This window comes from Mesoplodon bidens (genome assembly GCF_964165515.1).
Source record: "Mesoplodon bidens genome assembly, chromosome: 3".
NCBI classification, from domain to species: Eukaryota; Metazoa; Chordata; class Mammalia; order Artiodactyla; family Ziphiidae; genus Mesoplodon; species Mesoplodon bidens.
This window is the reverse complement of record NC_138178.1, coordinates 149,860,463-149,885,833: the sequence shown is the minus strand read 5'-3', so window position 1 is coordinate 149,885,833 and position 25,371 is coordinate 149,860,463. Positions and strand designations below refer to the sequence as shown.

Sequence of the window (25,371 nt, the reverse complement as noted above, 5' to 3'; positions counted from 1 at the left end):
GGCCCAGTCTCCACTCTAATTGGATTGGCCTCTGGCAGGTTACTCTGGTCTGAGTAGCTCCCAGAGGCCAGCGGGGTGAAGAACCTGGAGGGTTCCTCCCCCACCCCCCAACCATGCAGCTTGCTCTGGGACAACCTGACCACTGCCAGTGTGGTCTCTCCAAGCATTGGGAAGAACCCACACTCCTGGCTCCGTCAGCCCCTCACCCCACCCTAGGAAAGAGTGCCCTGGAGTGCCCATGGGGATGAGAGTTCAACTTTTAAATGTGGGATTTAAAAATAGCCTGAGTGTTTAGCCCTGTGGGCTGCTGCTTTTAATAAATGGAGAAACAAAAAGGCAATATGCAGTTAACAGATTTCAGCTGAAGGCCTCCTGTGGCTGCAGAGCTCAGGGAAGGGGTGCGCAGTGGAGCCAAGGCCTCTGGGCCCCCTGAGTGGGAGAAGGATTGGCAGGGGGGTGCGCATGGAGCAGCGTAACCTGGAAGGGGAGTGGGTCCAGTCCAGGAATCTTTGGCATTGATAGCCCCTCTCCTGCGGTTGGGTCTCCCAGAAGGAAACCTTGCTCCTGGTGGAATGGGGATGGCCACAAGTAGCCGGGAGATTCCTGCATATCCTTCTAATCCTGTTTCAAATGTCACTTCTTTGGAGAAGCCTCAGCCTTCTTCTGAATACTCATTTCCACCTTATATAGTCATTTGTGCACATACTATAATGTGGTGGTCAAATCATAAACTGGGAGCTAGAGTTCCTATACCTTCAAAGAGTCGAGGTGAGGATTTTGCAAGTTAGTACATATACATCAAATGTGGAAAGCACATTTCAGTATTATCATAGCTCTGCTCTAGCATATGCTCTGTATTGTTCCCACAGTGTCCGGCATCTAGTAGGTGTTTAGCATATGTTAGCTGAACAAATGAATGAAAGATCTCCATCCAGAAAACGTGGACTTAGCATGTGGTGGGCCCAGTGAGTCCTGCTGCGGGATTCATACTGTGCCATTGCTTTCAAAAGGGTTGGTCTATGTGTGAGTCTGATGCTGGTGAACCCAGTCTCCTGGCACTGCCCTGTGGCTGGCCTTCTGGAGAGTATGTCCCAGTAATCCTGACCCCAATGGGACCTCAGGGTGAAAGAGTGTTGGAGCCTCCTGCCTGGGAATCTGCTAACCTGGGCATTTCCTTTGGCCAGGCCAATTGGCACCCTTCCCGTGTGTGCTCGAATTAGTATAGAAGCAGCCTGGGGGCTCCATTCTTCCCTGACACTCCACAGGCTGCAGGAAATGCAGCCAGGGGTCGTGTTCTATTGGAAGAGTTGCTTCTGCACAGGCAGGATATCTCTGGCTGTGTGGGGCTGAACTAAAGAAACTCCTCCAGCTGGGCTGGAGCTGGGTGGAGTGTGCTGAAATCCCCAGTTCTTACTTGCGGGATCTGCATTTGCATTCGAAGCAACATTCAGGATATCGTGAGACTGTGAGCTCACTTCATGAATCAGAAGCATTACAGCATAACTTCGGTGTTGGAAACTGCTCTTTGGAATCCAGATCACCCTCCTTCCACCCCCAACACACGCACACTTACAGGGGCTCTCACGGTCACACACTTGGGAACAATAACAGTTAGTGGGACATCAATTCAGATTCCAGAGCCATCAGGCAAAACTTGTGCACACCTACTTCCGTCCCCGCACTCAGAACACCATTCCTGGATGGTGTGTGGACAATAACCTGGGCAGTGACTCTGAAGGAAGCCTGGCAGGGGCATAGGAATGAGGCCTGGGCAGACCTGGGTTCATTCTTCAGCTTCCCCACTTGCTGTGTGGCTTTGAGCATTGCTTAACTTCCTGAGCCTCAGTTTCCCTACCTATAAAATGGGGATGATAATAATTAGTCATAGGGTAGCTGCAAAGGTTAAACAAGATCATGCATGCAAAGTGACTGGCACACAGTAGGTACTCAACAGATGATGGCTAGCATTTCACCAGTTCCTACCAAGCCCAGCTCTTGTTTGCCTTTTGTTCCTTCCAGGGAAAAGGAAATGAAAGGTGTCCTGCTTGTGGTAGGAGGGTACCCTTCCAGGGCACTGGGCTTATGTAAATGAAGCTCATTTTCGAAATCCCTAGGCCCTGGGCAAAACTGTGTGATGCACTCCAGCCTGGACCAGCCCAGACCCTGCGGCCTGTGTACTTTTGCAAGGGATTCTGTCCCTGCAGCGGAGGGTTAAGGGCTCAGCTTCCCAGAGATCCTATTGTGCTCTCAGGAACCTACCCGCCCAGGCCTCAGGCTGAACTGCTCAGGTGGGTGGGAGGAAGGCTGCTTTCTAAGCCAAGGAAAAAATCCGCTTGTCTTTGCTTCACCTGAAGCCTCTCAGTGTGACCTCAATGGAGTTTGGGTGGAGCCTGGGGTGGGAGTTGCTCCTAAAAGCACTTTGGCTGTTTCACCAGGTAGCAAGGGTGGAGTGGGAGGGTGGGGGGAACACCAAGATATTATATAAGAAGAAAGTTAACACATGTCTGAAGAGAGCTGGGGTTTTGCAGGGGTGAGGGTCGGGGTCTCCCTGCGGGACGCAACTTACTGGTTGTGGTTTTTGGGGACTGGTGGGGAGGAGAGGGGCTGGAGGCCTGAGCCGTCCCAGGCAGTGGTTCTTGATCTTGCTCTTCCTGGAACGGATCCTGGTGCTATGGCCAGCCGGGGAAGGTGCTCCCTGTTCCCTCTGCCTTTCTCTCCAGCCACAGGGAGCTTGTGGTGAGTGTTATTTTTTTCCAGGCAATGCTTCTTCCTCTAGGAGTCTCGGGAAGGGGGGAGGGGAGCAGCCAGGGCAGGTTTGTCCCGGCTGAAGCTTGGAGAGAGGCTTGCAGCCAGAAGGGGGTTCCCTCTGAGGCCACCCGTCTTATCTGGGGAAATGGGGTCCAGAGAGGAAGGAAAATAGTGAGGGATTTCGATTCCCAGCTTTTTGCAGCAGCTGGGCAGACAGAGACCCCAAGCCAGCCTGCTGTTGCCAGAATTTGCCAGTTCCTGGGAGGGGAAGGCCCTGGAACTCAGAAGCGATCTCAGAAACGGCTTGAGTGATAACTCAAAATGCTGCGAGTGCAAGTAGTCTGGCCTTTCTCCCCCTTCCTCCTCCTCCCCCCAGCCTGCCCTGCAGCTCTTGGGGCGGATCTGGCTGGCCTCAGATCCTCCATCCCACCTGACCTGGCTTTGACCTCTTCAGCTGGCTCTGGGTCCTAGTTCTGGGCTCTCCAGCTCCCAGGATTTACCCAGAGCTGGAAAACACTTTGGGACATCTAGTCCTTCACTTTCAAATGGGGAAGCTGAGAGGCAGCGAGTTCCTTGAAGTTCCATAGACTGTCCCCACTTTCGCTTCACAGAGGAAAGGCTCCTCTGTCCTGCCCCTGGTCCCTGCCCCTCCCAGTTTCGAAACGGGGAAGGGCCGCTTCAGTGCAGGAAGAGCCCAGAGGAATGCTGTCTCGGCCCCTGGGTGTGGCCCAGTCTTCAGCTGGCTCCATAGTTATTTGTCTGTTTGTGTGTGTGTGAGTTTTGTGGTTAGGAGACTGGATCTGACTGAAAGCAGAAGTGCCCACGCTCTGTGGGCTGTGCAGCGTGCAGATTGGACTGTACGGGGATAGTCGGGAGAGGAAGGCAGGGGGCAGAGGCCCTTCTGCACGGTGGCTGCTGGTGCTCTTTTTGTCCTTGCACAGTGCTTGCACACTTGAGCGTAAACAGCCCTTCCAGGTTGCTAGCAGCTGCCTTTCCTTGCTGGCTTTGGGCAGAAGAGATACCAAAAATAACCAGGCGGGCACTTCTACTTGTGGGAGTTTCACTGTGGTGGCCTCGGGGCAGGCTTACTTGCTCCCTGCAGGCCCCGGTGCCTCTGGCATCTTTGTTCAGACTTTCTGTGACCACCCTCTCCCCAGCCTCCCTCAGGTGATGGCACTTTCCCTTTTATTGCTCTTAGAGGGAGCCCAGGAGGGTGGAGGCTCCACTATGGGCTTGGAAGCTCTGCCAGGTTTTATGTGGGGACTCCTGTCCCGCCATGTCCCTGCAGGCCCTGCTGGCGCAGCTGAGTTCTGGGGAGGCCTGTGCTGAGTGTGCTCCTCCTGGGTCCCTAGGCCAGATGCCTGCAGAGCCCAGCACTGTTGCTGGGATTCCTAGTTCCCTTGTCCTGTTCCTGTCTGGTCAGCCCTGCTCTCAGCCGGCTGTGGAACTGGAAGAGGCCATTTCATTCGCTTCCAGGTGTTGAAGACTAATAATGAATGACCTGCCCCTGCCCAGCAAGGGGGAAATGAAATCACATTTATCGAGCTCTTACTTTGTGCCAGGCACACTCACTCTCTCTCTCTCTCTCTCTCTCTCTCTCTCCCTCTCCCTCTCCCTCTCCCTCTCTCCCTCTCTCTCTCTCTCTCTCTATGTGTGTGTGTGTATATATATATATATATATATATATATATAACCCTCATTTAATCCCACAATAACTATGAGATGAAGATATTGTGCCCATTTACTGGTAGGGAAACTGAGGCCCACAGAGAGGCAAGTGATTGGAGAAGCCAGGACATATCCTGTTTGACCCCAAAGTCCTGTCTTTTTACCAGGCAGCTCCCACACTTCTCCTGGCTATTTTCATGTGCACAGGGAACAATGCTTTGACCCTAGGAATGAAGTGTTGATGGTAGGAATTCAGGCACCATTAGCTGGCTGATAGGAGATATTTTGGGCTGGGAAGGGTGGGGAAGACCCCTCTGAGGCCTCCCTCTCCAAACACTTTACAGGGTAGCGAGAATCCCAGCCTGAGCCATGGGGCCCTGCTGTGCAGGGCTATAGGCACATGGGAGTCCGCTGTGTGTGTGTGTTGCGGGGGATTGCTGGGGAGTCACTCATGTGTGAGAGGAGTGGAAAAGTTTAGCCCTCCCAGAAACCTTGCAAGCATCTCCATCTCCCCAAATATTTCAGCCTCCGTAGTCTGAGAACAGCTCTAGGACCATAGGCTGGAGTGGGTGGGATCTTGGGCCTCCCTTCCTGGCTGCTGGGTCTGACCCCAGGGCCCATCATGCCGGCTGGCTTGGCTCAGGTCCCAGAGAGCCTGGTTGGTGTGTACTCGGGGTTTGGGCTAGATGCTCTGCTGGTGCCCGGTGCCAAAGGCCTCTGGGTGTATTTCAGGAACAATAAAGAATAAATCAGCACAGAAGAGGGCCTGCAGCAGCTGCTCAGAGACTGGAGAAACGCAAGGAATGTGTGAGCATTTGGCCGAGGCCCTGGATCTTGACCAGGACCTGAGAAAGGCTGTGACACTGACTGGATGGCTGGACGAGGGGGGCAGGTGGCTGGCTCTCTGTGCCCGCTCTGCAGCCCATCTAGGAGGCCCCAGGCAGCCATGTTGAGAGCCACCCCACCTCTGCTGGCAGCAAGGTTTTCTTCTTGGTCACTAGCAAGTATTGGGGAGCCATATTATCCCTGTTCTTATCCTCCAAACCAGCAGGATGACCCCCTGAAAAAACTCCCCTCCCCCTCTCCCCCCAGGCCATCAGGTAGGTCTTAGCTCCTTCTGGAGCTGGCCAGGCAGATGAGCCAGAGCTGGTGAAGACACCACGACTAGACACCGCTCCTGCCCACCCCCCGCTTCCTTTCTCCTGAGAAGAGGCAGCAGAGCCAGGTCTGAGGAAGTGCTGAGTGTGAGAACATCCCCTGGGAGGCCCTGACCACAGCTCTACCCCAGGAATGAGCCATGTGTTCTTGGGCAAATCATGTTAGCTCTCAGGGCTTCAGTCCCATCAGCCATGAATTGAGATTTGGACCAATGACCTCTGGAGTGGGTGGGCACTGTCTCCCTTATTTAGGATGCGCAATGAACAACCTTCATTTAGTAATTTCATTTCTTGAGAGGAAACCCTTCTGAGAGCCCCATGCAGAGAGGTGGCTTGTCACGTTGGGGCTGATGCTCAGTGCCCTGGGTGGGGGGCATTGGCACAAGTAGGAACCCAAGCATGGACTGACTTGACCCAGATTTCAGTGTGCCAGGGGAAGGGACAGGAACCTGGGCCCCATGGGGATTTGGGGCAAGTCACGGCTTTATTTTTAAAGAGCTGTTGGCCAACCGTGGGTGTGGGGTTGCAGAGTGCGGGAGGGATGTGGCTTCCTCTTGAACTGAAGATGTTGAGCTTCACAGGTTGGCCCAGTGGTGGTAATCACCAGTAGCATCTTCATTTTCAAAGCCCCTTGCCTCCCAGACCTCTCTCACTCACCTTTCCTGGCCAGCCACACTTCCAGGACATGACTGGTTTTCAGGCCAGCTGAAGCCGCTCTCCAGGGAGAAGATGTGAACGGCCCAGAGCCTGCTGCCGTCCATCCCAAATAGCCTGATGTGTACCCAAGCAGGAGGCTGAGCCTGAGGCCCTGCAGAAAAGGCTCTGGGTTCCAGTCCTGGCATTGCCTCTATACTCCTGTGACCTCAGATCTTCAGGTACCTCGTTGAGAAATAGGAGTGTAATAATACCTGCCTTGCTGTGAGGATTAAATGGGATCATGTGTGTAGAGTTCACTCAGCACCATGCTTGGCACATAGTAGTGCCCTCAAGAAATGTCAGAGGTGGAGATGATGGTGAAGTAGAAGCCTTACATTTGTGATGTTGAGGTTTCACTTTGGCTCCAAGCCCTACACAGTGTCTTGCCAAAAGGTGGGGCCTCCTAAATGGAGGCATGAAGCATTGTTATTGGTGTCCTTGATTCTGGGCCTTGATTCTTGCTCCTGTCTGTGTATTTGCAGGCAAGTTTCTTTCCTTCTCTGGGCTGCTTTGTGGAACAAGGAATTGGACTGAGTGAGATGCAACATCCCTTGATATTTGGAATCTGTTCAGCTTCCGCAGCTATGCCCTGCTTTGGTGGTTGGCTCTGAAGAGAGGCACAAGCCACCTTTCTCCATGTGGTGTGGAGGCTCTTATTCCAGAGGGTGATCCTGCTGACTGCAGCTCCCAGCTCATGCCTGCAGTCCTCCCACCTCAAAGCCCTATGGGCTGTCCTAGCTTCCAGGGGGTCTTACAGATGTTCACGATCTCGAGGGGAGACTGTTTCTGCAGGCTGGGGCTGGGATTATTTCTTGGGAGGGAGTGTTATATACTATGCTCTACTTGGAAATGGCCCCAGGAAAAGCAGCAGTTCTAGGAGGGGGCATGAGAAAGGGGAGGATCCACAGCTGGCTTTGTGGGGTTCTCATGTATAGCATTCCTTCTGAAGCCCACAACAAGTGTAGATTTGGGATTTTTCTGGAAGGATGATGGAAAGACCAAGGACTTTAAAGGCAGACAACAAGATTTTGAATCTTCTGCCACCTTAATAACAGAGCCTCAGTTTCCCTCTGTAGAATGGGGACAATGAGATGCCTGGGTGGGAAGTTTGTATGCGTGGATTAGGGTATGTCAGGTACCTGGTGTGGGGAAGTGCTCTGTATATGTTAGCTTCCTTCCTTTGGGAAGGATCTGCCATTTGGACATTCTGTAGACTGGCTGGGGAAGTGAAGATGTTTGCTTGTGGCCGTCTTCCCAGGGAGATGAATAACAAGCTGTTACAGCCCTAAAGGGCTCTCCCTCCCCAGCTGTTTTGATTCCGGGATCAAGATTGGGGTCAGGTTCAGTGTGTGTTCTGTTGTGGAGCTACCCAGGCGTTTGCAAATATCTGAGATCTGCAGCTTCCTAGGGCTGTGCAGAAGGTATGGAGAATATGGTCTGAGTAAGGAAGGAGTGGCCTTTCTGAGCTGAGAACTTGACAAGTTACTTCTAACTTTCATTTCCTGTAAATTCCCCAAATTTCCTGCTTTTTTTTTTTTTTTTTGCGGTACACGGGCCTCTCACTGTCACGGCCTCTCCCGTTGCGGAGCACAGGCTCCGGACACGCAGGCTCAGGACATGCAGGCTTGGCGGCCATGGCTCACAGGCCCAGATGCTCCGCGGCACGTGGGATCTTCCTGGACCGAGGCACAAACCCGTGTCCCCTGCATCAGCAGGTGGACTCTCAACCACTGTGCCACCAGGGAAGCCCCCTTCTATTTTTGATTTCTAATTTTATCTTGTTTTGATTGGAGAACATACTTTGTATGATTTCAACCCTTTCAAATTTATTGAGACTTGTTTTATGTCCTAATTTATGATCTACCCTGGAGAATATTCTATGTGCCCTTGAGAAGAATGCATATTCTGCCGTTGTTGAGTGGGAGGTTCTATGGATATCTGTTAGGTCTATTTGCTTTATAGTGTTCAAGTCTTCTGTTTCCTTGTTGATCTTTTGTTTAGTTGTTCTATCAATTCTTGAAAGTGAAGGCTCCAACTCTTATTGTTGAATTGTCTATTTTCCCCTTCAATTCTGACAGTTTTTGCTTCATGTATTTTGGGGGCTCTGTTGTTAGGTGCAAATACATTTATAATTGTAATATCCTCTTAATGGGTAGACACTTTTATCATTATAAAATGTCCTTCTTTGTCTCTAATAAGAGTTTTTGTCTTAAAGTCTATTTTGTCTAATATTAGCATAGCCATTCCCAGCTCTCTTTTGGTTACTGTCAGCATGGTATATCTTTTTCCATCCTTTTACTTTCAACCTATTAGTGTCTTTGAATCTAAAGTGTGTGTCTCTTGTTAATGGTTGGATCATGGTTTTTTTTTTTTTTTTTTTTTTTTGCTGTACGCGGGCCTCTCACTGTTGTGGCCTCTCCCGTTGTGGAGCACAGGCTCCGGACGCGCAGGCTCAGCGGCCATGGCTCACGGGCCCAGCCGCTCCGCGGCACATGGGATCCTCCCGGACCGGGGCACGAACCTGCATCCCCTGCATCGGCAGGCGGACTCTCAACCACTGCGCCACCAGGGAAGCCCATGGATCATGGTTTTTTTAAACCCATTTTCCCAAACTCTGCCTTTTAATTGGGGTGTTAATCTATTTACATTTAAAGTACTTATTAAAAAGGTTGGATTTATGTCTGCCATTTTTGCTATTTGCTTTCTGTCTAATGTCTTTTTTTGTTCCTCTGTTACTCCGTTACTGTCTTCTTTTGTATTAAATAGATACTTTTGAGTATACCATTCCAGAGCTGTAAAATGGGACAAAGAAGAGTGAGGGTTAAATAAGATGTTGCCAGCAATGCACTCAGCACAGTGTTTGGCAGACAGTACAAGCTCAGTAAACACGGGCACTCAGTTGGGCCTTGGGCACTCTAAGAGCCATGGTCAGCCCTAGGGCTCATGGGACCCCTCATGTCTCCTCTGCAGGGCACGACACCCTGGCAGGTGGCTCCCAGGGGGGTGAGGAGCAGTGGGTCCTTGGAAACTGCACTGTGCCAGGCCCTGACCCTCTAGCCGTTCCTCTGCTTCAGCACCCGGGCACCACCTGGGCTGCTTATGAAGCATTGTGGATTTCCCCCCGTTACCAGACCCATGAACTAATAATCTCTCGGGGTGGGTTTGAGAACCACTGCTCAACACTGACAGGCAGCAGAGTGTGATGGAAACCTGATTTGGACTCGGTAGGCCTGGATTAGAATCCTGGCTCCTACCAAGGACCTCCGGCTGTGACCTGGAACAAGTTACTTTTCAGAGCCGACCTTTCCTCATTTCTGAGATGGGGATAAGTGGTTATACAAGTGAGCAATACTCACACACATTGGACACATGGGCAGTGCTGGTGGCTACTGTTTGTTGTGGCAGTTGCTCATTACAAAGGTGATTCCTGGACACAGGCCTTCTCCACCCCCCACAACCCCAACCCCCGGCTCCCAAATTCCTCAAAGGTAGAAACCATTGAGTAGCGGTTCCTGGACCAGACACCGGGTTACCTGACAACCAGTTCACTGCCCTCTCCATTGGGCCACACTGCCTCCAGGCCCTGCTTCTCCCAGCCTTGCTGCGGAAACAGAAGAGAATTGCAGGAGCCTTGTGAGCTAATGGTTAATAGCGACTAAGAGCACGAAGATTCAGAAAGGGTGAGAACAGTATGTGCCGGAGGGCTGCCTGGAAGAGGTAGGCTTTGAGGGAGGCAGGTTGTCAGAGCAGAGGCAGGGCTTCCAGGCAGAGGTGACAGCTCCAGCAAAGGCTCAGAGCCGGGGAACTCTCCCCAGGGTCACTTATTCCCTGTGTGTATCTCGAGCCCCAGGACAGGCCACCTTGCGTTATAATCAATGTGTGTTTCTGTTTTCTCCCCCATTGGACTGGGAACTCTGTGTGGGTAGGGACTGTACCTTGTCTCCTGTGTCTCCCCAGAGCCTGGCTTACAGCCAGTGCTCAGCAAATGCTTGTTGAGTGGATGAAGGGGCAGTGGGCAGACCTGCAGGGCTACAGAGGGTGTGTGTTTGTGGGAGGGCACAGTAAGCAGGGCAGGGCCATGTTAAGGGAGGTCCCTGTGAATGGCCTTCTCTGTATGTTGGTCTGGGACAGAGTCTGGCACTGGGCCTCAGGCACAGACTCCAGGGAGCCCTGCCCTAGACCTGCGGTTTAGCCAGGCCCTTCCAGAAGGAGAGCCAGGCCCTTCCAGAAGGGGAGGGGAGCTGGAGCAGCCTCTGGTGGCGTGAGCCCTGTAGGGCATAGAGAGGGTTGTGAGGTCCTCATGAAGCCCTCTCCAGAGGCTCAGTCACTGAAGGGCTGGCTGCAGGGACACTTGCTTTGTCTCTTCTGGAGAGAGCCTAATCCTGCCAGCTTCCATTTTACCCCCTGGGAGTCCCGAGTCCTGTAGAAGGGGGTTTCCTGAGCTGCCTGTGATCCTTTGTGGCCCTTGTCTAGGAGGGAGGCAGCCAGTCCCCACCCCGAGTATGGGCGGAAGCTGGGCCTGGAGGCTCAGTCCTTTCCTGGCTCTGCCTACGACTCAATGTTTTCTCTCTGCCTCAGCTTCCCTCCTATAAAACGGACCTGGCTATCCTGACTTTTATGGACATCCTGGGGGTGTTTGTGGGGTAGTGAGGGAGGAGATGATAAAGGTAGACGCCTGAATGAAGCCCTGGGGGGTGCATCATAAGGCAAAGGATTTCCTCTTACCTGTATCCCTTTAAAAGCATCTCAGGGCTTCCCTGGTGGCGCAGTGGTTGACAGTCCGCCTGCTGATGCAGGGGACATGGCTTCGTGCCCCGGTCCGGGAAGATCCCACATGCCGCGGAGCAGCTGGGCCCATGAGCCATGGCCACTGGGCCTGCGCGTCCGGAGCCTGTGCTCCGCAACCGGAGAGGCCACAGCAGTGAGAGGCCCGCGTACCGCAAAAAAAAAAAAAAAAAAAAGCATCTCAGTGTTGGCATTTTTACAGTCAAAGCTCAAACTTCAGGCAGCTCGAACCCTGGCCAAGCCTCTGAGCCTGTCCAGCTTGATGGCTGAGCCCCTGGGACTCATGATGCCCTGGCCTATAAGGGCTGAAGTTCAGTCTGGAGAAGTGATAATCCAGGGACTCTCTCTGGGCTGGGAACGGGCACAACACGGGGCCTGCTCTCTCACGTCCCCAGGGGAAGTGACACTTGTGGGAGGCAGGTCCTCATCTCTGTGGCTGGCGTCTCCTTCCTTATTGGTTTTACATACCCCTTGAGAACAGGACTTGTATGTCCAGTGGCTTGGAGAAATGGGGCCCTGCATCCTGGGTGCGAACTCCCAGTTAGAGGGGGTGCACACAGCATTGAGATCATTGCACTGTGCCCAGAGGCAAGGTCTACCGAGGGCCTGGGCAACTCTAGCCGGCCCAAGATGGCAATTTCAGGCTACTCGCCCAGTCTGGCTGTAGCCAAAGGCCCCAGAGTATTTGAGAGCGAGCTTTTCAGGATGTGAGTCTGGACTGGAGGGCCAGCTGGGCCACGCAGGGCTCCTCTAGGGAGGGCCCCTCATCACTGCCCTGGGCATCCTAACCAGATACCTTGGTGTCTTCAGGCTCAGCCCAGCCATGTCAGAGCATGAGATAAACAGATCCACAGGTTCGTGTCCCTGGCCTTGGTCTAGGCAGGAGTGGGAAGCCTTGAGGGAAGAAGAATGGGAGAGGGGGCAACAGTGGGGCTGGCACTTTGTCAGTTGTCCTGCATGTAGTGTGGGGCAGTGAGTGACAGTCAAGGGGCAAGTGGCTTATGGGCCTGCAAGTGGAGAAGGATTTGTGTTCAGCTTAGTTGGATAGGGCCTGGGGCCACTGATGGGATGGGATGGGGTTAGGCGGCTGGGCCTCTTCACTTCATCTCAGCATGATGTGCTCAGGAGCTCTGATGTGCATCAGGGAGAGAGACCAGAAGTCAGGGCTGGGCAGGAGCCCACGGTGGATACACTGGCTGTGAGCAGTGGCTCTGACTCACCCGGGGTGCAGTCTTGAATGAGCAGCCTAAGAGGCAGGTACAAGCCAAGTGCCAAGGTACAATGAACTGCAGACTCTGCCCCCTGGAGTTTGCTGTCTGCTGGGGACTAAGAAATAGGCACCCGGAATTCAGTGTGCTGAGTCCAGTCATGAGGTTTAGGAGGTAGTATGGGCTCAGAGTATAGTACTTGGCTCAGACTTGGGATGAGGGCAGACTTCCCAGAGGAAGCAGTGTCTGAAACCTGAAAGGTGAGTAGGACTTGGTCAGATGAAAAGGTTGGGAATGTGTGCTAGGCAGAGGAACTGCCTGGTCACAGACCTGGAGGCAAAGCAGGAACAGCACTGAGTGATGGCTCCTGCGTGGAGTGTTGAGAGAAGTGGCAGGAGCCCAAGTCTGCAGGGACCTGTGGGCCGGATAAGGAGTTTAGACTTTGTCCTAAGACAGCCTCTTTGGTGCTCAGTGAGCTGGCTGGCCTAGAGATTCGGGGCTTTGTTGGGTGCCATATTGAAGTCTGTTTGCCTCGGGTTGGAGATGCATGAGCTGTGGCTCCCCCTCTTCCTAGTGCTGAGTTTGCGGGGCCAGGGGTGGCCCAGGTAAGAGCAGGAGCTTGGAGCATTAGCCTCCCAGGGTCGGGGGGTCCTTCAGTCGGCTCTCAGCCCCAGGTCAGAGCTGAGGCCCCGTGGCCACCGGGACCAAGCTGGGCACCCCTTTCCTGGCCCGTGTAACCTTGACTCACAACAGTCTTGTCTCTTGGATGGCTGCATTGAGTGCCCCAAGCTTGTGAGTGGTCCTGGTCCCCTCAGTGGTCATGCATGGCCTGGCCCCATTGCCCTGTGGTGAGGGCTCACTGGACTCCCCCAGCCAATGTCACGCATGCGGTTGGGCTGTTTATGGCACGTGGGGAGCATTACGTGTCTGGTTGCTGTCCTTGGAGGGTGTGGTGTCACCACGAGCATAGAACACCCAACAGCCTTTTCAGTACCTTCCCTCATGTGTGTGCAGAATACATGTGGTTTCAGCACTGTTTTCTTTACTTATTGCACATTGCTTCTTCGGTAGAGAGAAAGTGTTTCTCACCATAGATGCTCCTGAAAGCCCCAGAGGTCCCTGGCTGTTGAGATCAGATGCTGGCTGTGTCTTCTGCCCAGGGCTGTCTGTGGTGTGGTCAGGGACTGGTTGCAGCAGCGAGGCTCCCGGAGGAAGGCAAGAGTGAATAGAGCCTTGACAATCAAACCGACTGATGGAGTGGGTGTGAGTGTCTGGGGCCCCATGATGTCTGTGGGTTTCCTTTTGCAGTGTTTCTGCATCCGTTGTCAGAGGCCCTGCAGCTGGTCCCAAGGGTGAGCTGCCTGCAGGAGTTCCTCATTACACCCTCTTCCCTGCAACTTCAGGGAGTTGGCCCATCTGTTGGGAGCCTTCAGAAAGGACAGCTTGCTTCCTCTTCCTCATTGTGAGGAAGAGCAGGCAGACTTCCACCTGAGGGACAGAGGAGGCGGGCTGGGGCAGAAGAAATGGGAGGAAGTGGCTCAGTCCTGGCCACACTCGCAGGCTGTGAGGTATGAGTGGCGTATGAGAGCTGGCAGCCCCACCTGCAGCCACCAGAACTGAGGCAGGGGTGGGCTTGCAGGGGCTGGAGGGTCCAGGTCTGGAGATGGAGGCGGAAGTGACCAGTGCAGTCTCAGGCCTCCCTGCCAGTGGACCTCCCACACCTGCTGGCGCCTCTGTGAGGCGGCCCCCCTTCCCTTCCCTCCCTTCCTGTAGGTCTGAGGGTCTCAGCTGTACCGGCGCAGAATAGGAGAGGTTTACCTGCCTACAGTTCAGGTGCAGGAAAGAGACTTCCTAGCGCCAGTGAGGAGGGAGATCCGTGTTGGGAAAATCCTTGCTCTGAGACTGTCGCGAGCATGCTGTGGGAGGGCGGTGTGCAGAAAGGGCCTGGTGTCTTAGCGGCATGTCTTAGGGACAGGGAATAAGAGCTTGGTCTTGGAGTCAGACGGACCTAAATTCAAGCCCTGGCTTTGCAACGTAGTTACCGTGTGACCGCTGGCAATTTTTTCAGCCCTTTAGAGCTTGTCTAGCTCACCTGTAAAATGGAGGTTAAAATAACACTGCTTCATGCTTTGGCTTCATGCTGCTTTATGCCCTGTTGTGGGAATTAAACATGCACAGAGTACTCAGGATCTGCCTGGCACAGGTGCATTGTTGTTGTTGTTATTATTATTACTACAACTACTAGCTGTTACTCCTACTGCTACATACCCTACTACATACCCTGCTGCCTTGGTGTGTCCCCTTCCCTCCTACCTCCCAGGCCTCTTCCACTCTCCCCCCGCACCCCCCCCAACAGCCCAGATAATGACCTTTCTTCTTCGAGGGTCCCAGGTCCGGGTGTCTGTGCTCTTAGCATTGTTAGCAGCCTTCCAATGGGGATGACAGGGAGGCCTCTGCAGAAGCTTCAGCCTCCCCAGAGCTGGCCCTCTTAATTTCTTCTAAAGAAGTCCCTGGCCCAGCTTTGGAAACCTACTGTGGCGTCAGGAGTGAAGGCCCCCCCCCTCGATGTGTAGGGTGGGAGGTGGGAGGCAGGCCAGCCAGCGTGGACTGGGGCAGGAGCAGCCCTGCCTTGGATCCCCTTTCACAGACTCCGCCCCCATCTCCCCAGTCCCAAGTGTGCAGTCGCCCTCCTCTAGGCGCTGAGCGGCCATCCCCGCGCCTGGTACCCTCCATCAGGCACGCAGGCGCACGTGCACTCAGGCCCATCTGCCACGTGTGCCTTCCCTTCCTCCAAGCCCCAAGCCTGTGCTGTGGCTCACCAGGCAACAGGGCTGCGATGGGGGGGGGGTGCCTGTACTGCCGGGGGAGGGGAGGCTCCCAGTTCCCTGGAGGCACGTGGACCTGCCAACTTTCCCCCCCACCCCCACCCCCCAGCACGTTCTTCCTTCCTCTGTCTTGCTTCTGCAGACACACACGTACTTGTAGTTGGTTCATTCTGATTGGAGAGGCAGAGCCGGACTCCTGTAGCCGGGACGGCCCCACCCTGCAGCTTCACGATGGCGCCCAGGGTTGTTTTCAGTCTGGGGGCTGGCTTTTGGGTCTCTGCTCTGTATTGGGTTGGCTGTCAGGGAATGAGAGTTTAAAAGCAAGAGAAAGGGGTTTGTTCAGAAGGCGGTTTCTGTGGCCTCAGCACTCGCTGCTTGTCCGAATCCTCCCCTGGTGGCGGGGCCTGGGTGACTTGGATGCCCTCCTAGTCTCCCCCTCCCCCAGCTTCCATATGCGAAACAAAGCGGGTGCGAGCACGGAGAGTCGCTCTCACTCACAGCAGGGCCGGGAGCTGAGGAAGGAAATGGAGGAGGAAGTTCCTCCCCTTCTGGGTGCTGGGTGAAAGTGAAAGGCAGCAGGGGGTTGGAGTGAGTCACGGCCGCCGCGGGAGGGGAAGGGCTGGGGAGCTGCGGAAGCGTGCGGAGGAGCGATAGCACGGCCGCCTCCCTGGGGCCAGGGGCATCGCCGGCTGTAGCCAGGGCTTCATACCAGAGCCTGCCCGGCATGCCCAGCCAGCCCTCCTCTGCGCCTCTCGGCTGGTTTCCTGGGAACTCCCTGGGCTGCTAACGATGACCTGGGGCATCTAGGTTCTGACGTCTGAGGTCAGCCTGGACCTTCAGATTTATTCGCGGGGGCTTCCTGAGCTCCCCTCCTCTGCTAGACGGACTGGCTCAGGATCAGAATCTTAGCATGGGGAAGAGGTGGGCCATGAAGCTCCCACCCTCACCAACTTCCCAGAGAGGCAAACAAAACAAAAGACAAAACCAGCCCTCTCTGAAGAAAGAAAAAGTCTTTGAAAATACACGCAAGGTATAGGTGTAGGTTATAACTTGCATGTAAGTAATAAAAACACATGTAAATTATAAAATACTGGTCTCAATTCCTCTGTAGCAGGATAAATAGAGCAACCTTTTTTTTTTTTTTAAATCAAGTTAGAAAACAAACACAGGAACACTGTGAGCACTTTAGTCACACCATGTCATGGAGAAACCTTCTGGACTTAAGTTCTAGAAATCTGCACACACCCCCCTCAATATCGTAGCTATATCTTCCTTTGCTCAAGATGCCAGGAGCTCTTTGGCAGTGGAGGAGGGTGGGTGGGGACTGCTGACCAGCTACCAGGCCAGATCCTGTCTCCAGTCAGCCCAGGTTGCAAAACAGGTTTCCATTCCATGCTCGGTTGGGGAACACTGGCAGCCACAGTTCCACCCAGCAGCTCCTCCCAGGGGTGGGGTTAGGACTGCACACACCCTTCTGGGGCCTCACCTACGGTGCCTCAGTGTAAAGGACGTGGACCCAGGACTCTGCAAGGGCCTGGTGGACCTCCCGACCCATGGGCTGCACAGTTGGGAATGACTAATGTTTTCTCCATTTCCTGTCTGAGAGGTGCATGGAGTGTCAGAGGAGGCATTGGCTGAAAACACTCCCGCGGGGTCTACTGGGGAGGCCACTGCCTGGACAGATGTGAGAGGACCTGCTTGGCTGCCCAGTAGGCTGGGGCCTGGCTTCAGAGGAGTAGGGAACCCAGCATGGCCTTTGTTACCCCTTATCCCAGCTTGACTGCAGGGGCTCAGGCTGGATCTCAGCCCCACTTGCCCCCTCGGCAGGAGCTTTCGTGCAGTGTGCAAGTTACACAACCAAACACAGCAGTCCTGGACACTAACCAGGAGGGCGAGGTGGTGGGACAAGGGAGAGTCCCAGAGTACCCTGGGGGATGTTGCCGCCTTCTGGTAGCTTCTGGTAGCTCCCCCAAGGTCCTGGCTCCTGCCTCACCAAAGCTGCTCTGTGACCTTGGGCATGTCCCCAGGAGGCAGTGGAACTGTAGGACCCTTGAGACCCTCCCCTCACACTTGTGCTGCCCTCTGGGGCATCCTGGGAGGCTGTGGCTGACACTAGTACTGTTCTTCTGTCTGCAGGCTCCAGGGCCCTGTGGAGCATCATGAACTGGGAACTGTAGAGGAGCCTGAGAGCCTCTCTGCAAAAAGGAAGGAAGCGCCAGCAGGTCTTTCTCCCCTTGCCCGACCGCATCATCCAGCGTTTCCTCTGCCCTCTCTGGCTGCTGGACTAGGGCCAAGCTTCCAGCAGGACCATCCCCCAGGGGATGGGCAACTGGTGAAGTAGGTCTCACTGCCGGGGCCCAGTTGGCCACACCATGAACCTCCAGGCCCAGCCCAAGGCTCAGAACAAGCGGAAGCGTTGCCTCTTTGGGGACCAGGAACCAGCTCCCAAGGAGCAGCTCCAGCCCCTGCAAGCACCACAGCAGCCCCCGGCCCCTCCACCGTCCAGAGTGAAGGAGGAGCCTTACTTTGCACACGAGGGTCCGGCAGGGGCTGTCCCCGCCTCCCAGCCTGTGGAACTGCCCCCTTCCAACAGCCTGGCCCTGCTGAACTCCGTGGTGTATGGGTCTGAGCGAACCATGTTGTCTCAGCAGGTGGGCTCGGTCAAGTGGCCCAACTCTGTGATGGCTCCAGGGCGGGGCCCGGAGCGTGGAGGGGTTGGGGGTGTCAGTGACAGCGGCTGGCAGCAGCAGCCGGGCCAGCCTCCGCCCCACTCGACGTGGAATCGCCACAGCCTGCCCCTTTACAGTGGACCCAAGGGAAGCCCTCATCCTGGCATGGGGGTCTCCAGCTACTATAACCACCCTGAGCCACTGAAGCGGGAGAAAGCAGGGGGGCCACAGCTGGACCGCTTTGGGAACGCTGTGCGGCCAATGGTGCCGCAGAAGGTGCAGCTGGAGGTTGGGCGGCCCCAGGCACCCCTGAACTCTTTCCATGTGGCCAAGAAGCCGCCGAACCAGACGCTGCCCCTGCAGCCCTTCCAGCTGGCGTTCGGCCACCAGGTGAACCGGCAGGTCTTCCGGCAGGGCCCATCGCCGCCCAACCCCGTCGCCGCCTTCCCACCGCAGAAGCAGCAGCAGCAGCAGCAATCGGCCCTGCCCCAGATGCAGCTCTTTGAGAACTTCTACCCCATGCAGCAGCCACCCTCTCAGCAGCCCCAGGACTTTGGCCTGCAGCCGGCCGGGCCGCTGAGTCAGTCCCACCTGGCTCACCACAGCCTGGCACCCTACCCCTTCCCCCCAAACCCTGACATGAACCCAGAACTGCGCAAGGCCCTCCTGCAGGAGTCAGCCCCGCAGCCTGTGCTACCTCAGGCCCAGATCGCCTTTCCCCGCCGTTCCCGCCGCCTCTCTAAGGAGGGCGTCCTGCCTTCCACCACCCTGGATGGGGCTGGCACCCAACCTGGGCAGGATCCCGCCAGCAACCTGTTCCTGCACCACTGGCCCCTGCAGCAGCCGCCACCCGGCACCCTGGGGCAGCCCCATCCTGAAGCTCTGGGATACCCCCTGGAGCTGAGGGAGTCGCAGTTGCTGTCGGACGGGGAGAGACTGGCACCCAATGGCCGGGAGCGGGAGGCTCCCGCCATGGGCAGCGAGGAGGGCACGCGGGCTGTGGGCACAGGGGACTGTGGGCAGGTGCTACGGGGTGGGGTGATCCAGAGCACTCGACGGAGGCGCCGGGCGTCCCAGGAGGCCAATTTGCTGACCCTGGCCCAGAAGGCAGTGGAGCTGGCCTCACTGCAGAACACAAAGGTGAGAGTGGCATGGGCTGGGGACAGACCTGGCAGAGGGCAGGGCGAGCTGTGTCTGGGGCCAGGGGAGAGCAAGTGACTCCAGGGTCACAAGGGCAGTTTTCTCCCTTCATTGAAGGAAATGAAAGAACCCATCCATTTCAGGGAGTTCTGAACTCTCTGCCTGCAAAGAATCTCTAAGTAGGTGTATCCATACCTGAAGGGAAGATGGGTTTTATACACATGCAGGGTTGCAGGCAGGAAAATGCAATACACCATCGTGGGTTGCCTTCTTCATTTGAGACTAGCAGGGTTGGGAGTAGGGGGAGGTGAAGCCATTTCCAGATCTAGTATGCTAAAAGACAAGAATGTGGTAGTGGTTACACAGGTGGTTATACTTGTCAAAATGCATCAAACTATAATTAAAAACAGGTGCGTTTTGTTGCGTGTAAATTATACAGCAATAAAGTTGACTGGGAAGAAAAGACAATCTAAATGGGGAAGAAGAATGAGTAGAATTTGAGCACCTGTGTTGTACTTGGAGTTTCTTATCTTTGGTCACAAGTAATTTCTCATCAAACCCTATGAGAGGGATGCTGGCATTTATTCCATTTTATTGCTAAAGAAGCTAAGGCCCAAGTGGGATTTCCCAAGGTCACAAAGGTAGGACAGAAGCTAGTATCGGACTCCAAAGCCAGTGTTTGCCCCTTCCCTCACTAGAGGTCTCAACCCTCGAAGCCTATAGGGCCAGACCTATATGTAGGAGGCTGCAGAACTTGACTTCACTCCAGCCAGTTGCCAGTGGGGAAATAGATCCAAAGACCACCCTTACCTTGCCACAGGTTCCTTGCTTGCTTTCTTTTGCCGAGATATGTTTTGAATATATAGGTACTATTTCACATGCCATGCACCGTGTAGACCAAACAAAACACATCGATTAGCCACTTTTGGCCTGAGTTGGCCATCTGGGGATTCCTGCTCCAGGCCAGGATGGGAGAACCTGGCAGAAGGGAGATTATAGAGAGTATTTGGGAATATGGTGGGGGAAAAGGTGGTCAGGGAAAGGCCAGGTTGCCAAAGACCATTGGGAACCATCATGGGTGTTTGAGTCCCTGAATCAAATGGGATTAGGGGTCCTGGACCAGCAGATCAGGACTTAACCTTCTAACCGTCTCCATTTCCTCTCTCTCTCTCCTTCTCCAGGATGCCAGTGGCTCTGAGGAGAAGCGGAAAAGTGTATTGGCTTCAACTACCAAGTGTGGGGTGGAGTTTTCTGAGCCTTCCTTAGCTGCCAAGCGAGCGCGAGAGGACAGCGGGATGGTACCCCTCATAATCCCAGTGTCTGTGCCTGTGCGGGCTGTGGACCCAACTGAGGCAGCCCAAGCTGGAGGTGTTGACGAGGATGGAAAGGGTCCTGAGCAGAACCCCACTGAACACAAGCCGTCGGTCATCGTCACCCGCAGGCGGTCCAACCGTATCCCCGGGACTGATGCCCCAGCTCAGGTATGAGGGGCGCCCCATGCACGCAGCTCAGTACCTGAGTGCTCCTGGTGACCTAATATTATATGGGAAAAAGGAGAACATGGCAGTATAGGAGGGATTCAAGTCACCCATGGGCATATTATTTATATTTTCCAAACAAAACTTTTGGACAAATGAACTTATGAGGGACAAAGAGACAATTTTATACTTGAAATTTGGACTGCTTAGGAAAATCCAGAATGTGTGAATCTCTTTTAGTTCAGGTCTGCAAATTTTGATTTGGCCTCTAATATGGGTCAGGCCTTGTGCTAGGTACCGGGATATAGAAATGTTTGCTTGTTCTCTCAGTACAAACCTGTATGTTGTACTCTCCCACTAAGATTGAGGTTTTGTCTATTTCTTCTTAGTTCTGTCAGTATTCGTTTTATACATTTTGATGCAATGTTAATTGCATACTTATTTAGAACTAGATTAGACACTTCATCATGAAATGTTTCTTTTTTTATTTTTAGTAATCTTTTTGCCTTTTAAAGTCTACTTTGTCAGATATTTCTCTTTCTTTCCATTAGTGTGGGTGGGAGGAGGATGGGATGTGTATCTTTTCCATCTTTTTGCTTTCAGCCTTTCTGTATCCTTCTTCTTAAGGTATATCTTTCAACTGGATTTATAATTGGGGTTTGTTATCATCTGTTCTAACAACCTTTGTCTTCTCGTTAGAGCATTGATACGGTTTACACTTAATGTAATTACTGATAAACTTTGGTTTAAATCTGCCATCCACTTATCCCATCCTGCCTTTTCTTTCTTCCTTTTTTTCCCCTCTTTTTTTGTCTTCCTTTGGATTGATTGGGTTTGTTATTCCATTTCCCCTCTTTATTAATTTATTAGTTATATACTTATGTATTACTCCTTTAGTGATTACCATAGCAGCCTTTATTACCTGGATTTCTATTTGAGAATTAAGCCCTACAGAAGGGGATTTAAGTGACCATTTTCTCAATTATCTGGAGGATGGTACATAGCTAGTACCATTCTAGATGTGTAGGAGAGAAGTCAACTTATTACATAGTGAATGCCTTATGACATTAGAGCTTAATCCTCTGGTTGAGAAGCGTTCCTAGAGATTAAAATGCATTCTTAGCTTATTGAAATCTAATATAAGTTAGTGCTTTGCCTCTTCTTGGACAATGCAGAGTTCTTATAACCCTTTAACTCCATTTCCCCCTAACCCCTAACTTGTAGAATTATTGACATGAATTTTCATTCTCTCTATATTTTAACATTGATAGGACATTATAACATTATGGTTTTGTTCAGTTGTTGTTCATTTTAGATTTATTCAAATGCTTAAGAGTGTTTTGTTGCTTTTTATTTCTTCTCATATCTCCAGGCTTCCATCTCAGTTCATTTATATGCTGTTTGAAGAACATCCCTTAGTATTTCCTTTAGTGTGAGTCTGTTAGTGATAAATTTTATTCGTCTTTGATTGTCTGAAAATGTTTTTATTTCATCTTCATTTTTTGAAGGATAACTGCTGGGTAGAGAATTCTGTGTTGGTAGTTTTTTTTTTTTTCTTGGCACTTTAAAGATGTCATTCCATTGTTTTCAGGCTTCTATTGTAGTTACAGTATTGAGAAATCACTATAATCCATATTGTTGCTTCTTTGAATGTAAGGTATCTTTTTATCTTGTTTTCAAGATTTTTTTTGTCATTGGTTTTCAGCAGTTTTGCTGTGAAACCTAAGTACTGATCCCTTTGTATTTATCCTGTTTAGAGTGCTTCTGCTCCATTTTCTCTCTCCTCTCCTTCTGGGACTCCAGTTACACGTTTTGTTAGCGCTTTTCACGGTATCCCCTATTTTGTCTGTCATGCACTTTTCTATGCTTTCCATTTCTTTTTTTTTTAAGTCTGACCTATCTTTCAGTTCACCAGTTCTCTCTTTAGCTGTGTCTAATATGTTGTTAAGCCCATTCATTGAACTCTTGTCTTCAGTTATTTTATTTTTCAGTCACCTGAATTTTCATTTGGTTCATTTTTAGAGTTTCTAGTTCTTTGATGAGATTCTCAACCTTGCCTTTTATTTTATTGCATAACTTAAGCATAGTTTTCTTTTCTTTTCTTTTCTTTTCTTTTTTTCCTTATTTGGCCACACCGCATGACTTGTGGGATCTTAGTTCCCCGACCAGGGATTGAACGTGGGCCCCAGCAGTGAAAGCGCCAAGTCCCCAACCACTGGACCACCAGGGAATTCCCAGGCATAGTCATCTTAAAGTTTATGTCTCATAGCTCTGTTAATGGGATCCCTGTGGGTCTGTGTTTATTATCTGCTATTTCTTGTTTTTAAATCACATCTTACTCTTTTGTGTATCTGGCTATTTTTTATTGAATGTCAGACATTATATATGAAAAATTGTTGAGGTAATTAAAGACTCTGGATGCTGTTCTCCTCTACTGGAGAGGACTTGTCTTTGCATCTGACAGGTAGCAGAGAGCACAAGCAATCCTGGATTACTTTAACTTAATCAGATGATTTGAAGCTGGGCATTATTCCATTTGAGAGCTAATCTATATCTGATTCACCTTTATTCTGAGGATATAGCCCTTTGGAGTCCCAATCCAAAGCCTAGGGGTTCACCAGGCTCTCCTTCCTTGGCAAGCTCTAAACTCCAGTTTTTATTCTGCTGGCTCCTTGAATTTATTAAAAGCCTTACTCAGTTTCTCAGCCTCTCGTTGTCTCTTCCATAACAGCATCTATCTCTAGGGAAAACACAATTCTAAATGCTGGGCTCACCTTTTTGGCTTTCCTTTTTTTTTTTCCTGGATCTTGGCTCTTTAATTCTTTGCCAACTAATTTGTTCTCTGGTACCTGCAGAAATGTGGTTTTGTATAGCATCTAGATTTTATTAGTCTTTCGCAACTGGAGAGTTGGCCTGCATGCCTGTTGTCTATAACAGAAAGGAGAGCTCCAAGATCATCATGAGTAGCACAGTCTCTGCTCTCTGGAATCTTGTTCTCTGGTTGGGGGAGAGTTTGTGGTGGAGGCTGGAGGCTTGGGCAGCTTGTCCTGAGGATGGCAGGAAGGAGCCTGAGCAACTACACAGCTCAACATACCCATTTCATAGATGAGGAAATAGGTCCAGAAAAGGCCAGAGGCTTACCTAAGATCATACAGCCAAGTAGTGGCAGAGCTGGCCCTGGAATTTGGATCTCTTGAATCCTGCCTGAGGACTCTCACTATACCAGGCTTTTGGGGAGGTCTGTCTCTTTCTTTCTCTCTCTCTCTTTGTGTTACAGACATTTTCAATCATGCACAGAAGAAGAGAAAATGGTATGAGTCCTAATATTTAGCCATCACCCTCTTTTACAGTTTTCAAAATACAACCAATCTTCTTTCATTTGTACCTCTACTTCTCCTGCCACTGGGTTTTTTTTGAAGCAAATCCCAAACATCACATCATTCCATCCATAAATACTTTGGTTTTGTACCCGAAGTACACCATATATAAGGATTCTTTCCCTCCTTCCCTCCCTCCCTTCCTTCCTTCTTTCCTCCCTTCCTTCTTTCCCTCCCTCCCTTCCTCCCTCCCTCCCTCCCTTCCTTCCTTCCTTCCCTCCCACAATGTCATCACACCTAAAAAATCAATATGAGGGCTTCCCTGGTGGCGCAGTGGTTAAGAATCCGCCTGCCAATGCAGGGGACACAGGTTCGAGCCCTGGTCCAGGAAGATCCCACATGCCGCGGAGCAGCTAAGCCCCTGCGCCACAACTACTGAGCCTGCGCTCTAGAGCCCACAAGCCACAACTACTGAAGCCCACACGCGTAGAGCCCGTACTCCACAAGAGAAGCCACCGCAATGAGAAACCCGTGCACTGCAACAAAGAGTAGCCCCCGCTCGCCACAACTAGAGAAAGGCTGTGTGCAGAAACAAAGACCCAACGCAGCCAAAATAAATAAATAAACAAACAAAAAATCAATATGAAAAATATTGTCATATTTAGAATAGTTTAAATCCATTTTCCCTATAAAATCACAAATCATTACAGCTAGCTTGAGTTCATGTTGGATTTCTTGTCTAGAAGTTTGGGGGCCTTTGGCTCCACTGCATTTTTTTCTGTGCAATCATATTGTTCCCCTAAGGGGGTGAAAATGAGCAATGTCATTTCTTCCTAGTCTGTAGAAGAGCAGAGAGGGCACAGATGGCTAAAAGACATGGCCAAGGCCTCATGGGGACTCAGGGCCCTCTGCTGGAAGGTCTTGTGGGAGCTGGAACCTGGGAGGAGGAGAAAGCCTGTTGTTCCTGGGCCCAGTCAGTGTGGCCAGTCTCACCTGTGCACCCAGGGAGATGATCGATGTCACTCACTCGTGTAGGGCTCTGTTCTCTCTTGAGAGAATAGGGATGCAGCAAGGAAAGGCCTCTATTCCTGTACAACCCTGCCCTCTATTCTGTATGGAGGCCCACAAGGCATACCAAGCAGGGAGAAGTGTAAGCCAGGAGGGCTAACCTTTGACAGCAAAAGTAGGACTAATACTATGAGAATAAAAGTTCTTCAAGGACAGGGTTGTCCTGTTCACTCTGTGGTCCCATGCCTAGCTTGGGTCTTGGCACGCGATATGGGCCTCCATCTAATGCAGAGCTTGGAGTTTAAGTAGTGATAGCAGTCAGTATTCATTGAGTAATTACTATGTACCAGGTACTGTTCTCAGTGATTTCCATGTATTAATTTATTTAGTCCTCACAGCTACCCCATTAGGTAGGAATTTGTTATTCCCATGTTAAAAATCATAATGCACACAGAGTTAAGTATTTTAAGTGGTGATTAAAGGAAGTAGATCCCAATCCAAGCAATCCAGTTCCAGGGCCTGGCCCTTAACTACAATAGTTCCCTGCCCTGTAGTATACTTTACAGCAGGGGTTGGCAGCTATGACCTGTGAACCAAATCCAGCCCGAAGACTGTTTTTTACACTTTTCAAAGGATTATTTTAAAAGGGCAGGGGGTGGGGTCAGGAGAAGA

At 51.9% G+C, this 25,371-nt stretch overlaps 1 protein-coding gene across 6 annotated transcripts in view; it reads left to right on the top strand.

Moving 5' to 3' along the window:
* The window catches only part of MIDEAS (mitotic deacetylase associated SANT domain protein), a 65,415-nt gene that overhangs the window by 28,673 nt on the left and 11,371 nt on the right, over positions 1 to 25,371 (top strand). For all 6 annotated transcript variants that reach the window (XM_081227252.1, XM_081227249.1, XM_081227248.1 and 3 more), the window contains 2 exons: positions 17,224 to 18,896; positions 20,078 to 20,377. In XM_081227252.1, coding sequence (XP_081083378.1) covers positions 17,460 to 18,896; positions 20,078 to 20,377 — 1,737 coding nt within the window. In that variant the 5' untranslated portion in view covers positions 17,224 to 17,459. The remainder of the gene's footprint in view (positions 1 to 17,223; positions 18,897 to 20,077; positions 20,378 to 25,371) is intronic.